This window comes from Thermobia domestica, chromosome 9, assembly GCF_964235325.1.
Source record: "Thermobia domestica chromosome 9, izTheDome1.hap1.1, whole genome shotgun sequence".
Lineage (NCBI taxonomy): Eukaryota > Metazoa > Arthropoda > Insecta > Zygentoma > Lepismatidae > Thermobia > Thermobia domestica.
In genome coordinates this window covers 51,864,313-51,880,239 of record NC_137462.1, presented here as the reverse complement: position 1 = coordinate 51,880,239, position 15,927 = coordinate 51,864,313, and the positions used below count along the sequence as shown (strand labels likewise).

At 35.3% G+C, this 15,927-nt stretch overlaps 1 protein-coding gene across 2 annotated transcripts in view; it reads right to left on the bottom strand.

Moving 5' to 3' along the window:
- The window catches only part of LOC145694636 (acylamino-acid-releasing enzyme-like), a 46,176-nt gene that overhangs the window by 27,414 nt on the left and 2,835 nt on the right, over positions 1–15,927 (bottom strand). For both annotated transcript variants that reach the window (XM_081771046.1, XM_081771045.1), the window contains exons 2-6: positions 11,699–11,916; positions 5,710–5,873; positions 3,834–3,973; positions 2,934–3,201; positions 1,233–1,375 (exon numbers count right to left, since the gene is read on the bottom strand). In XM_081771046.1, coding sequence (XP_081627172.1) covers positions 1,233–1,375; positions 2,934–3,201; positions 3,834–3,973; positions 5,710–5,873; positions 11,699–11,916 — 933 coding nt within the window. The remainder of the gene's footprint in view (positions 1–1,232; positions 1,376–2,933; positions 3,202–3,833; positions 3,974–5,709; positions 5,874–11,698; positions 11,917–15,927) is intronic.

Sequence of the window (15,927 nt, the reverse complement as noted above, 5' to 3'; positions counted from 1 at the left end):
GAATCTTATCTCCCTCACTTATCTTGCAAATTCTTCTGCAAACTTACTTCCCATTTCTTGATACCATACCATTTTGCACTATAGTGTTTCCCCGAAACTAAGATCTAATCAGGAAATAAGCCACAACATAATTTTTTTTGATTGCTCGTAATATAAACCCTACTCCGAGAATAAGCTCTACCTTCAAAATATGGGTCATTAGTTGCAGGTCTCGAGAAATAGATTACTTCATGATAACTTTGTTACCTTTTCTATGTGCAGTTACTACAAGGTTATATATTCTACCAGAAGTTACTATGATATACATTGTTAAGTAAATTAATATTGTTATCATTCCGATAAATCTCACAACAAGACTTATTTTTCGTGTTTCTTGTAATAATCAAAGAGTACACTAGTAACAGCTCCGCTCCAAGTCGACGAAAGCACAGTGTTGCTAGACGTACAACATTTCCTCTTATTTTACCGCTTTTTGCACATCAAATCCGCATCAAGTTACCTGATGTTCAGCTAAGCTAAACTACATACATCCCCTGAAAATAGGGTCCATTTTTAGGAAAACACAGTCTTCCACTTAAAATTTATTTAACTTCTTGTAATTACAAAATAAAAAAAATGCACTTCTTTACATTTTTCTGAACAGTAAGACTATCAATTAATTAGAGTTTGAAGTAAGGTAAGTTAATAATAGGGTTACCAGAGATTTTCTATTTTCATTTTCCCTGACTTTTCCAGTTTTCCAGTCTGTAGAGCACATTTTCCAGATCGAATTTCTTGAGTTTCTAGTGCATATATTAGATTCTAAGATTATGAAATCTTTGTTAGCTAAAAGTTGTATTTAAAAAAAAATAAAAACAGAAAGGCCCATCCACCCTCTGCCTTTCTGTGTACTTTTTATGTATTCTTCATATAAGAAAAAAAAATCCTAACAGAAAGTTACATGTTGTATTTTGATGACAATAAACAGAACCTAGCATACAACATCATGTAACTGACAAACAGTTGTAACAAGTTTTCATGTTTTCATTGTGTTACGAACGAGATTTTCTCAAGATGGCAATTTCCTTCTCTTCTCCACTGCTTTCAAACCCTTCGTAGATTTTGTGTCATTCGGGTGTTTTAACGTATGAGAATTTTTATTAACAATATAGTTACTGCCTTGGCAAAATTCACAAGGGAAATTCATTTCTGTTTTATACCTATTTTGTTATTTAACATGTCGACACACTAACCTGTTTTGTTTGCGTGTTGTACAATATAAGAGCATCAGTCTCTCGATGTGGTCCTCCCACAGACCTCTGGAGCCAAACAATGTATTTCCCGTCTGGACTGATTCTTGGTGAGCAAACAGCTACTCCTTCGTCGCTAAGAATACCTGTTGAAATTAAAAACCTTATTAATTATACATTCAAATTCATAACAGAAAATCATAATCATGGCAACTGACGTTATACACTGTTCTTATTTTTTAAAAAATGATCCCAAATTGGTATGTTTTGATTCTCATTTTCCATTTTTACGAGGAAATAAATTAAAAAGAAAATAATTAAATTTTAGACAAATAAGCCATAACTGTAAACACACACACATGAACTATCCCACAAAATATTTTTTTATTGCTTTATGTCCTCACAAGTAATGCATTAAGAAAGTATCTGAAGAAAAGTGGCATGAACTAATTTCACTCAGATTTCACGACCATATTGCTGATGATGTCACTGCAAAACTATGTTGTCAAAATATTTTATGAATTTCAACCATAGTTGATTTGACTGCTTGGTTTGTATTTACATATTCTTATAATACAGTTAATTGAAACATCAAAGATCAATGAGTTTCTTCACTGAAACTAGCTTAAATCAGTATTTAGAGGAAGGGGACGGTGAAATAAGAATTAAGAACTCGTAAATAATAATTTTCTTTACTTTTAGTGTTCCTTTAACTTCTATAATATCTTTGTATAAATGTTAACTTCAGAAAGCACTCGCTATTTTAGCATCCCATTGAAACAAATGGTGTGATGGTACCTTGCAACCATCCACTGGACTTGGTGTGATGGTACCTTGCAACCATCCACTGGACTTCTTTATGTTGAGAGTATCAATTTTAGAAAAAAACATAACCTCGAAGTATGAGAGCAAAAATTTCAAAAGAGAAAGAAAAGAAAAAGTGTGAAACATACATAAGCAAACTCGCCAAACTTCTGAAGCTTCTGAGCTACCGTGTCGTTTTTAAATCCTACTGTGAGTTACCAACCAAAAGAACTACTAACTTTTTTTTTTTTTTTTATTTTTAAATCTTACATTCTTTTATTGCCTATACACTTAGGCATCAGGTTAGCCAACCGAAGAGTTAACGCGATCTACCGAAAATGTCCTTCGAGCTACTAGTAGCTCGCGATCGATGATCTGGAGGTCACTGGGCTATAGTAAGTTCTGGTGCTATCTTGACAAGGTCTTACTTCCTGCAACATCACAAACTCCCTAGAACGAAGGATTTTCTCCTATTCTAGCAAACGTCAGTTAATACTGGTACTTAAAACCATGACGAGCTCCCACGTGACTAAGCGCTTAGCGTACGCGCCTTTGGCGTGGAAGACTCGGGTTTGATTCCGGCGGGAGCTCATGTGGTTTGGATCCTACATTAAGCTGTACGTCCACGTCTGCTCGCTGCTGAAACAGGACGTTAAACTGAAAATCAAATTAAAACCATGACCAGCACTATCCTTAGTCTCAATTTCTGGATGAAAAATGATAGAAGTTTTAAAAGGATATTGATATCAGATGGACGCCAGGAATATCGATAAAAATTAACTGATTTTATTTCTGTTTACTTTCTTTTTTTAATCTCAAAAGATCTACTGCTTATCTGTGTGATATTACTGCCACTATAATTAACAAATGTAACTCTTAAAGGTTAGACATTTTACTTACTGTATGAACCCTCCAAAGTCAACGAAAATATAACGCTTTCTCTGTTGGAGCAGTAGATTAATCCTAATCGACGTGGCGTGTTTTTCCATGCTACACCAACTAAAGCTTTGCCATCTGGTGTCCAATTAACCTGACCTGGTGAGTACTCCGACGGAACTCCCTGAATGATGGAAATCTTCTCTTGATTTATGTCACAAACTACTACCACGGTTTGGTGAGTGTCTGTCATCTGTTCACCCCATGACTCTCGATAATAGTATTCACCACCCTACAATAACATTAAAAGATTAATAAATACAGGAATAATACTTCATCATGTAATAAGTAACAGGAATATTTCTGAATTTATACTATCATTCACTGTATATGTTGCAGGTCTGAGATTTCCATTCACTCGCTTGCTTTTAGTATGCGTAAATTACAGTCGTGAAAATTTAATAAGATAAAAGACAACTGTGTCAGGTCGAAATGAGCTTCAGAAATTTTGTGATTTCTATATTTTTTTAAAAGAAGTTTATTACTTCCAAGTGTCGCTTTGGGAAATACTGGACGCAGTAAGGTAACGGTCGGGCACATTGATGAATGTGTGGTGTTGGCGGAAGGATCGGTTAATGTCATGGTTTGAGTGTTGGTGGTTACAAGGGAAAGGGAGTGAAACTTTGAGATTCTGAAACTGTACATGAGAAAAATGTCTCTAATATACCTACTTTTCGTGCTCAAAAGAAGAAAGTAAGATTTAGCATAACATTTTAGTTACGTTCGAAGTTTTATTTGGATTGGTCCTAAACATTTCTACATTGTAGTATCACTACGATTACGTTTTTCACATGAACAATACAAACAGAACATATAATGAATGGAGATTTCGTCATTTAGACATACATATTACATATGAATTACCTGCAAAGACCCGGCATCTGCGTCCCCTTTGCCATTTTCTGATTTTTGTTTATAAAATGGTTCAGTCTTAGGAGATTTCTCTTCTGCGATATAGACTATTTTATCTTCCGACGGCGACCATTTTAGTGAAGCGAATTCTCCTGGAAACACAAAAAACATATTTTAGTTGCTTATGCTATATAGTATTTCCTCGAAAGAAAGAGTAAATCCTAATAAAAAAACCTATTATGAACTATTTATTTATGTGGAAAATAATAAATGTACTTATTAAATCTATATTCACTTAAACCACAAAAAAGTTGTGTGTTTGTTGAAAGTTAGCGTCCGTTTCTAGCACCAAGGCTAAATGATTTATTTATTTATTTATATTTCTGAGCATTACGGGCATCTACGGCCTTAAGCTCTTCACGTATGTCCCTCAGCAAGCATACTACCCAGGTGGGAAAGGAAGGAAGTGGCCTGGGACCATCTCGGCATTTCCCTGGTGTGAATGAGAAAAACTAGGAAAACTAAGGAGGGCTGGCCTGAAAAAGCTGTTACACTTTCTCGAGTGACTGTTCCCACTGGTCTAATGGTTAGAGCGTTGGACTCAAGTCCGCGTGGTCTCGGGTTCGATCCCGGCCGGTGCTTCCCCAATTTTCGGCGTCCACCCAGCGTAGTGAGGCTAACTGAGGAGTCACGTGAACAAAAGACCTGACGGCCAGCAGGTCGAGAGAGCTCTTCTACGCTTGTTGGAGACAGGAGGACGCACGTGTTCATGGCTAGGCTGGACGTAGTTGAGTCGATTGCTGACAGATGGTGTTAGTGCGGCTCAAGCCCACAGAAAGGGTTACACCAAGTGGTTTGGTTCGGTTCCTTCCGAGAATCGAACCCAGGACTGCTCGCCCAAAAGCGAGAGCGTTAATGACGCTACGCGGGGCTACCCGAAATGTGGACTTACAATTTATGGTCGAATCCGAACTACCGTATGCATTAAATTTTTTTTAATGCTCTCCCACTGGGAATCGCACTGAGGACCATGTGAACCAAAGGCATCACTAGACCAGCACAGAAGGCAGCCAGAAAGAAAATCAACAGGGCGAAATTCTATAAGAAATTCATTTTCTGAAACGATCTGTGATAAAGATGGCAATATTTTTTTTTGTCGAAACGTTCTAAGTTGAATTATAATTTTGGTGTTCTTGGATAAGTAGTTTTAATAGATGCAGTACATTCCCAATTGTCCGGCCAACAAAAAAACCCTAATACACCGAAGTTCTATCATTACTCGCTTCCTGCCCTACCCATATCATTAAAACCACACTTATTACGCCAAAACATACTGTTATTCATATTTTCTGACCTTTAAATACAGAAAAGCTGCTAGCGTGATCCTAACTAAAAAATAAAGTTAAGTACTACTGGGGTGCTGCTGATTACAAACTTAAAATAGAAAACAGAAACAATAGGGTGTTCCATAAAGAACGCAACTTTTGAAATACCCGCTATTTTTGTTCTAGTAAGTTGGCAGCACTGAACGTTACACGATTTTTCATCTCTTGTCTTTGTGCTTAGTAGTCATGAAGCGCCGAATAGCGCATAATCGTAATCTGTTTTCTGTACGGATAGGAATGGAGTATTTCATGACGGAACAGTGTGTTGTCATAGTGAAAACTTATTAGAAATGTGGCCAATGTTTTGCAGATACTGTTCGCAAACTCCGTTGAATTCATGCGCTATTCGGCGCTCTGTGATTACTAACCACAAAGACAACAGATGAAAATCGTGTAACGTTCAGTGTTGCCAACTTACTAGAGCAGAAATAGCGGGCATTTCAAAATTTGAGTTCTTCATGGGATATCCTTTATTTTGCCTGGAAAAGGCAGCAAATATTTACCAGATCCTTTAACGTTTCCATGTAAGTCTAGCGACGTTAAATCGAAGTTGAGCTTTATGTGTTTATCTGTCCAGATCTCTAAATGTTGGTTCTTCTTATCATCTTGAGGAAATTCACGAACTACGGCTCGAAATTTCTCAGACGCTGAAAAAGCTGATATAATCCTGCAAAGAAATCGGAGAAAACAGTGAAGATAAGTTGTACTTATTTCAATTCACTCATATAACTCTCTACGAAGAGAGTATACATTAGTTCATCAAAACACTACGAGGAGTATCCTCGTGGCTGTGTAGATAGCATACGTGCTTCTGGCGCAGGAGACCCGGGTGCGATTCCCGACAGGAGCTCATGTGGTTTGGATCCAACGTCTCATATAACCTCTCAAAATACTATCATGGAATTTAATAAATGTGATAATTTCGTTTCAAGATTCTATGTGCAATACTAGTTAAGAGTGTATAATCATAAATTTATAGATTAATATCTCCATATATTTACGAGGGCATACATCGGCGAGTAATCTTAACAAAATGTGACACATTGTCTCTATGTTAAAAAAAACATAAAATGAAATATTTTAGTAACTGGTTAATATTAACTTTGCTGTCTTAAATAAACGAATCACTGAACAAAGAAATGTTTATTTTAAATTAATAACTGTGTGACAGATTCGCCAATTAACTGAATATATTGGCTTCATCAGGCACTGTAAAAACAAGAGAGAGAAATGTAACTGGATCACGGAAAATGGTTCTGAACGCTCACTGGCTGATCAAAACGGAATAAGCCAATCATAACAAAAGTTGACACAAGTGAAACTAAACATCACAGATCCATTCCCTTCCCGGGTCCGGTAGAATACTTAGCTGCGAATTAAGTCTTTCCAATAACTTGCACCATTGTTCGTCATTAATACAGCTTTTCTCTTTTCAATCAATCTGGCCTAATTCCATTTTCTTATTAACGTCCTTTGTTCCCGTGCTAACACTTCAATCTCGCACCAATTAATATTATGTCCCGTGTCCCTCGCGTGTTGAAAAATGGTATTTCTTTCTTTTTCCAGTCTCACATCATCTTTGTGTTGTTTTAACCGTTCTTTTAGCTTTTTTTCCCATTTCACGAATATAACAACTATTACAATCACTGCACCTTATCTCGTTTTTGATCAGCCAATCAGCCTTCAGAACCATTTTTCGGGATCCTGTTAGATTTAGATGTAACTCTCTCTTGTTTTCACAGTAACTGATGAAGTCTATATGTCCAGTTAGTTGGCGAAAGTGTCACACAGTTATTATTTTAAAATAAGTTCAGTGATTTAGTTTTTTTTAGTTCGAAATATTTTACATTTACGTGCCGTCTAGGTTAAAGGAGACAATGACGATAAGAACGAATGACATGGGGGCATGAAGAAAGTGGGATAAAACGAGAGAATCCCCAGAAAACTCACGCACATGGTGTTTATCCATCATATTGCCCGCCTGGCGCGAGCTGAAATCGAACCAGGGACTCAATTAAAATATATAAATACTTTCTGATAGTTGCTATGGGGTACAACTTAATGTGCTTACCTTTTCACCCGTGTTTCTCTTCGCTTCAGTTTGTGTCGATATTTCGACTGGCGCGGGAGACATGGTCGCAATCCTTCGTATCTCTTGCAGGCAAGATTTTACAGTCATAGATTTTGCAGTGATGAAAGTATAGGAGTTCCAGCCTGCAAGAAGTAAAGGCAGTTGCGACCGTGGCTTCCGAGCGCTCCGAAATATTAACACAAACTGAAATGAAGAGGAGCACGGTGAAAAGGTAAACACATTGTTATATAGATGAATACTTGTTTATCAGCTTTAAGTGAATGATTGTGGAATAAAAGTTTTGCGCTCTCCTACCAGGAATCGAACCTAGAGGCACACGCGCTACCGTCTAGCCCAGTAGCGAAGCAAAATACAACTCAATTCTCATTAAAAAAAAAAAAAAGTTACAGTTTTTTCTTTGTTGCTCTTTATTTACTTTCTGGTGCTTATTCCTTTTAGCCAGAAAGCAGTTCTAAGCTCAGAAATTATATTCGAGGAACTGAAACTGTAAAATAAACTACTAAACCACGAAATAATAAAAAACTGCTGCAGAAGCACAAATATCGCTTAACATTTAAAATGATTCTTTTATCTGACAAATGTAATTGTGTCTATACCTTTCAGAATTTTATGCATATTCACTGTATGTCTAAATTTTTTACTATATAGCGATATGTAACGGACCGTCTCTACCGATCCGTTTACAGAGTAATATGTCATGAATTAATTTCTTAATGTTTATTTTTATTTCAGCTTTTCAATGTTGGCTGATTTAATTTAATTTTTTATTTACCGACATTATATCAATCTGTACGTGTTTGTTAATTATCTTGTGTTTATGTACAATGAAATTCATATTCCATTTTGTTTATTATGTCTCTCGTAATATGCGATGGTATTCTTTATCTGCACGTAAAATACTATAAATTGATTTTCTGGGAGATTTAAATAATCTTTGAAAAATTTTTGTAATTAAGTTTAAAAAAAGAAGAAAGTAAGTAAAGGTATATAGGGTATTGTCTTAAAACAAGACTATTAAATAATCTTGAAAAATAATTTTGTGCAATTTTAAATCACAAAATAATCTAAAGATATAAAACTACAATTACTTATTCTTCTGTTTTTTTTTAATATTTTGTGAAAGGGATTTATTGCCAGAAAGTTTAAAGTAAAAAAAAAAAAAAAAAAAAAAAAAAAAGCATCTGTAAACGAACGTTCTCCGGAATCTACAGGTAACATTAGTTGTAAGAAAATACATCGGAACACATTCTTATGAGGGCACACCGTCTTGTTTCCGAACCTGTAACTTAGAAGGAGAACCACAGATATCATTATGTACAGTCTTGCTAAAAAAAATCCTGGCTACATATCCCTCCTTGAAAAATCGTGCACTCTTACAGATGGAATTAAATTAAAGAAATACGGATTTTCTTTGACCAATGCACATCTTTATTTAGAGCCAAAGTATTAAAATTTCCGATGTACGGTTGCCAGAACATAGACTTTTAAACCAAGGGGTGATTAATATATACATATACGTATTAACAAAACTGCACACACAGAATCATTTAGGTGAATAAAATCAATCAATTTTCATGCAGTACATAAAATACAACAGTATTATTTTATTTAATTTACTGACTCATTATATAAAATTCAACGTTCCTGTTCAGTATCGAGGATATATTATAACGAAAGGAGTTTTCTATCCAAATCTCACGTTCCTGGATATATCAATATGGCTTGAATTTTCAGTGAATCTCTTTCATTCTTCAATATAATCGTACATATTCCCCTCTTTCCCAAGCTCCCTCGCGGCTAAGCTTTTAGCGAACATGTCATTTGATATATATATATATATATATATATATATATATATATATATATATATATATATATATATATATATATATATATATATATATATATATATATGTAGGGTGGCCCAAAAGTAAGTATACAGAGCAGCATCGATCAAGTATGACATTTTAATTTGTTAAGATAATGAATTTATTTGCTTTGGTTTGTTCCGAGCTTCAGGTATAAGTGAAAAGAAATTAAGAACAACTAATGAAGAAACTAAGTCAATACCTGTATAGATAACAATAAGTAAATGATATAAAATGCCATGAGCCGATCAGTACGGGACTGTATACCCACTATACGGTAACCCTGTATATATCTATATATATATCGTCTTGAACAGTTTGTGAAAAGTACTTCTTGAACACACTTCAAGCTGGTACTTTGACTACCTACCTCAAGTTAGCTTTTTATCATATTATTGATTAAAATGCACATTCTAAGAGGTCTTTTTGACCAGGAATTTTTTGAGATGTGATCTTTCAGAAACTGAGGTCTTTTGACCACGGTCCTGCTGATGCCGTGCGTATTTGACCGGGGTCCTTTTTACCTATGATCCTTTCGTCACGTAGGACTTTTTTTGATAGCTTTCTTCTGATCAGGGCCGTTCTGATCCGGTCATTTTTGATGCGAGACCACTTTTATCCGGGTTTATCTGACGCGGAGCTCTTTTGACTCAGATCTTCAGTGCGAGGCCGTTTTGATTAGGACTCGTTTGAGACAGGTCTTACTGCTTAAGACGGAATCTGAACTACTATTTGGGTCTTTATTTGAGCCAGGCAGGGTTTGCAAAAATAATAGTTCGGAAGAGGAATTAAGTTTTTTTAAATGTTTTTTTTTTATATAAATAGAATTGCTATCTTTATTTAGATTATACATGAACAGAAATAATTTTGTCTGGTCTTAATGTCTTCATGCAACAACGGGGTTATGAAGGACGAAACCTACAGCTTAAAGTGGGATCCGAACCGCTACTTGGTTTGCATCCAAGAGAAACAAACTCAGAATCCTGCGGTGGCTCAGTGGTAGAGCGTTCACCTCTGGTGCTTGGGGTCCCGGGTTCGATCCCAGCCCCCGCCAAATGAACTTTGTGGTAGACAAACACCGTGTGCGTGGGTTTCCTCGGGGTTCTACCGTTTTCTCCCACTTTCTTCACTCCACCATTTCATTCATTACTTATCATCACCGTCTCCTTTAGCATAACCGTGGGATGTAAAACTCAAAGATTTCATTTCATTTTTTCAAACTCAGAATCCATTGATTACTAAGTCTACCGACTTATTCACGGAGAATACCTGACAGAAATACGATATACTGATCTTGTATACTTGTCAATATTTTACGAGTCACTTCAGAAGCGCAAAATGATACACAACTGTACAAGTGAAATCACTGTACACATTATACACACATTATTATAATAAATGAACAATTTTAAGAGTCTACAGAGTACAAAGGATCTAATTTAGTCCGAGTTAGTTCACTGAGTCAGAAATACAGCGACTTAATTTAAATGATACGAATCAGGCAAATAAAGATACGAATAACCTGAGTTCACTCTGGCTCTGAATTATTAATATATATGCTATGCAGAAAATACTTTTGATTTCAACAAATCACTTTACTCATGTTTCCTATGTCTGTAGTGTATTAGAAATGCTCTTCAAAATGGTTTGAAATATGTGGAAACATCATCATAAAGTTCACACACGGCTTGTTGGGGTTTAAACTTATTTTTAGGTTTAAACCATTTTTTTTTAAACACCTGGTAGAAACTAGCCCACCTTGGAAGTAAGAAGTAGGGAAATCGCAACCGAGACCACACGATAAGAAAGTAGGAGCGTTAGTCACTTGCCTACGAAGTAGTACTTTTATTGAATTCTGGAGCCATTTTCTGTCTTCTAATGGTATTGTTTCTGCTTTCTCTCTCTATTTCTTTCTTCAAAAATATATTATTTTAGTTGTCATATAGTTTTGACTTCTTTCCTTTATGAAAAGTGAAAGATGGTTTACCTGAGTGGGTGTCGTGACGTTTGAAAGAAAACCTTGCGATATTTCGTTAACTTTATTCCCGTTAGCATTGACATGCATATTACTACTCAGGAATTATCTTTTTAACTGCCACTTATTAAAATATGCTTTGACTGTTACGAATTATTTGAAATCTTGCACGCTAGAAATTTTGGCCATGTGCATAGTTTTAAAAACTAGATGTTTATCCGACGACGGATACTCGATTAAAGAATCCGAAATATAGATACTGAAAAGATATTATCTATATAGGAACATTAGAAAACTTATTAATTTCTATGTATAAACAAACAAACTTTGAATTTTAATAGAAAATAATGCATTGAAATGCATATCTCAACGTATTTTTTCTTTGTATATCGTGATGATCATTTGTAGTTGCTGGCACTTTGATAGGATTTTGTCCTACGAAATTTAATTTTCATGAGGGGGTCCTATCCCCACTCGACTCCCCATTGCTAACGCCTACGTTATGTATATCTATAAGCTGTAAGTATATAGTCTACTTTTGTAGAAATACGACTTACTCATTAGAAATGTCCACAGGCGGCAAAGTTTGAGTAAAATCAATATTTCTGTGAACCAAGTAAGTGCTCTGAAATTTAGCAGATTTTTTCCGTTCCAAATTTCTCTGGGACCACACAGCAGAAATTGTAAAGAATGAATCGCTGGGTTTCAATATTCTTCCAGATGATACAAACGGAATGCGAGACGCAGTCCTGAAGAGATTAACTATAGTTTCTATCTGAAAACAGAAAAGAAATATTCCATTACATTTATAAAGTTGTTTCGGGTTAGAAGGGTAGTAAAAAACTGTTTATTACAAATAATCACATTTTTAAAAAATCGGTTGGGGTGAAGCGTTGTGGCATGATAAGTGTCTTTCACAATTACTATACATGTCAATGAAAGGAACATAACGGTACAAAAGATTTTGCTATCTGACTATTTCCGGATTGACTATCCGAAATTAAAGTAAAACTGCGATTATTTCAAGTTCTGAAAGTCGGATCGCTGTTTTTTTTTTTTTTTTTAAATCGTCATCACTATGTTCATCGAATCGCGGAGATCTGCAATAATCGTGAAAAACATTTCTGATGCCACAGCATTTCGCCTCAACCAATATATGATATCACTGAGTTCAGTTATAACAAACTGCAAAGCTCCGGCATCGCTGCTTTTGGTATTGTGTCCATGAACCTGACTTCAAAACCTAGAAACGATGAGATTACCTTGTGATATGTTAATAAATACTTGTTCGAAACTAAACCGATTATTATTATTATATAGTAGGCCCTTTGATTAATGCTGAACTGGAGTGCAACGGATGCCTAATTTCTCTTCCTACCCAAACTGACGTGTTTGTGGTGAACATGAACATCATGTTCTTGGGTTTTCTTGAAGATTTTTCGTTTTTTTTTTTTTTCGACTCTTTCAGCATTAATCACAGTCTATCTTCTTTAGCCTAGTATGGGCCATTAAACTAATATTTCATTTTATTTTATCTCTTGTTACCAAAAGTGAGAGGTCACGGTATCTATATTGCTTAAGCTTCAATAAATTATATTATAATGTGTTTCGAACATTTTTTAAAATTTATTTTATTATGTAGTCTGTGATGATGCAGAATTAATATTGAAAGCTTCACAACTTACAGCTACCTATGCTATGGAATTTCCGTAAACGTAAATTCACAATCACTTGATCACAAATGTGAAATGATTTCCATATCTGTTCTCAACAAGCTGTATTTAGAAAGTTGCATTTTAACATACAAATACTGCCATTACACTTCAGGATATACATACGATGATGGTAAAATATATGTACATTTGTACAGGCAAGCGAATTTCAACCTTAAGAACCAAATGAATACAAGGATGGCAAAACATATTATGTTACTATATTGGTCATTTTCTGCTTTTCACTCTGGTGGTACATAACACAGACATACCTAGGTATATGCTAAGGAAAAGTTGATAAATGGCTTATACTTCGTTTCTATCAGCAAATTGAAAGTATTTTAAATTTAATCCATACGGTTGAAATTTGCTTGACTGTACACAAGTAAATATTATGTTTTACCGTCCTTGAACAACTAACTCTTTCTGACCAGAGCTTAATACACTTGTTTATTAACAGTAAAAAGAAGTGTTACAGTTTCGACAACACATCGTTGTTTGTTAACGAAGACAACGATAAGTAGTCGAAACTGTCACACTTTATTAGCCTAAGTGTATTAAGTGTATTACGCTCTGGTCAAAATGTATTTGTAATACATGGAATAAATACCAGAGTCATGATGGATAGAGTTATTTGCCATCCTCGTATAGATTTCTGAATTCCGTTATATCTAAAATTCAATACAGGTAAAACATTAAACACAATATATAGCTACTAGTTTTACGGACAGTTATCTGTATAGCGGAAGGTTAAATTTTTGATAATGGTGTTTGGGTAAGTTCCGAAGAAGTTTATTTAATCATTACTGAAGTATAAAAAGGAAGCATAATGTAATTTGATGTCAGTGAGTAAAAGGTATTACAGCTATTATTGAGAAATCCTTGAGGCTTTTGCATGGATCTTTCATGAAGTGTAACCCTCAGCTACAAGGATGATCTGTACTCGAATTTTGTGTACCTCTCAAAACACAGGAACATTCTTTGGTAAATACCGGACAGTAGGTACAGAAACATGAAAAATACGTAAGTGGCGAATCGGTTATTTTTCGTGAAATTCATACAAACTAAACAAGTCCAATGTGTTATTTGCGGAAGTTGCAAGCTCCTTCTTGTTGGTTGTATTTTAAGTGGAGGCATACTGACTCAGACATAAGGGTATAATGGGGCAAATACTTCGTCGCATTGAAAGACGGCAATTCCATGTGATGAATGTGACATTTCGATTTTCAGTATTATAAGAACGTACGTTAGCAAGGAACAGAAGATACATTGATTATTGGAACTAGCAGAAAATGTGATAAATGTAGGAAGGCCTTAATAGAATAAAATAAAATAAATGCAGAAAGAGTTACATATTTAAATGTGAATACCGTAGTGATAGTATTACGAATTTTTTGGCGCTCATTAACTGTGTTAATCAAAAAAAGAAAAACAGTCTATGCAGTGTAAACTTCAAAAGTAATAAACAGGCCTCGTATAAAATTTTTCCAGAAAATCTCTCTTTTCCCAAGCATATACATATATATGTTTAAATGTGTGTATGTGCAACTAACTTCGATCACATCGCCCAGCAGTCCTTTTATTGCTTAAAAAAAAATAAATAAAAAAAATAAAATAAAATAAAAAAAATCGCTTCACAAAACATTCCAGCAAGAAGTCTCATCGCTAAGTTTAGCCATTGCGTCAGTTGATTGCGTTTCAAGTCAAACCTGGGATTTTCTCTTTGAAGAAGCAACACAAGAGGTTGTCAAAAAAAGCAAGTCAGTCTGTTAAAAAAAAAAAAAAAAAAAAACTCGGTGAAGCAGAGGTGCGCCTCGCACCTGTCATTCGTCCTGCACGTAGAGTAGGCTTTACACGGGCTCGCACCCAGCCCGTCGACCTGATTAAATTTCCAAAGCTTTGTGCCCGCTGTTGTTCCTAAAAAGTTGAAGTAAAAGAAACCAAGTGTCGGTGTTAAATAATTATAAAACGAGCCTTGCATCTAAATCCATTTTGTGATTTTATGAGTAGTTGTAGCCAAAAAGGAAAAGAGCTAACAAGCTAGTTTCAAACGTAATTTGATGCAGTCAGTGGACCTTGGCAGGAGCACTTCCAAACAATAATCCTGTTGTGAGCAGCATAACTATTGGATAATTTCTTTCGTATGGCAAATGAATTACTGAATTAAATTTAGGAACCAGAGTCTGTAAAGAGGATAGCCCAGAAAAAAATACTGCAGCTAACTTAATCCTCACCCTCCTTGTGCAGTACAGTATGCATAGTGAAATCATTCTTATAAATCAAAAAGGCCACCTAATCAAAGTAAATAATTTAAAAAAAAATACTTTTGAGCGTTCAAGTTGTTAAATATATAATTTTCTTGTAATTTACTTATTATATATTGTTTGTTTAATCATAACACATAGTACTCGCAATTTAAATTTAACGTTTAATTCTTAGCCGTAATCGCTCGTAGCTTTACAATGTATTGTAACAATTCATAAATTATTTAATTTGTTATATTCATTAATCTTTACGGCAAGCACTCTTCTCTACCCCGATATCTTCCCAGCGGTCGGTGGAGACGGGGACTGCTTGTATGGTTTATAATAACCTTTTGTGGGCGCCAAAAGCCACAAAGCCAAAGTTTGAAGCAAATGGTTAAAAAGAGAGAGAAAGAAATGTCGTCTGTTAGCAATCCAAAATAAGTCGTGCTATTCGCAATTAACCCAGAAAAGTCGGTCATAATAGTGTGAAAGAATAATGAAAGAAACTAACCGAACATAATCTAACCTTTTGCAACATCCTAGTTCACGCGTACACCCACCGTCGCCGACGCGCTTGCTAGCTAAAGAAACACCCTCGTAGGCCTATCACCTTTGACCTGCCCTAACTCGGTTAGATAACATACGTTTCTTAGTGGCAACCTAAAGAAAATTGGATGGTGTTTTCTTATACGTATAGCTTTATGGCATATGTCCAGACGCAGTATTCATTCGCAAAACGGTAAAGCCCTCTTAACGTGAATCTGCACCGTGGAATGCAACTCTATTCTTGAGAAACAATCTCTAAGATAATAACAGTGAATCTTATGA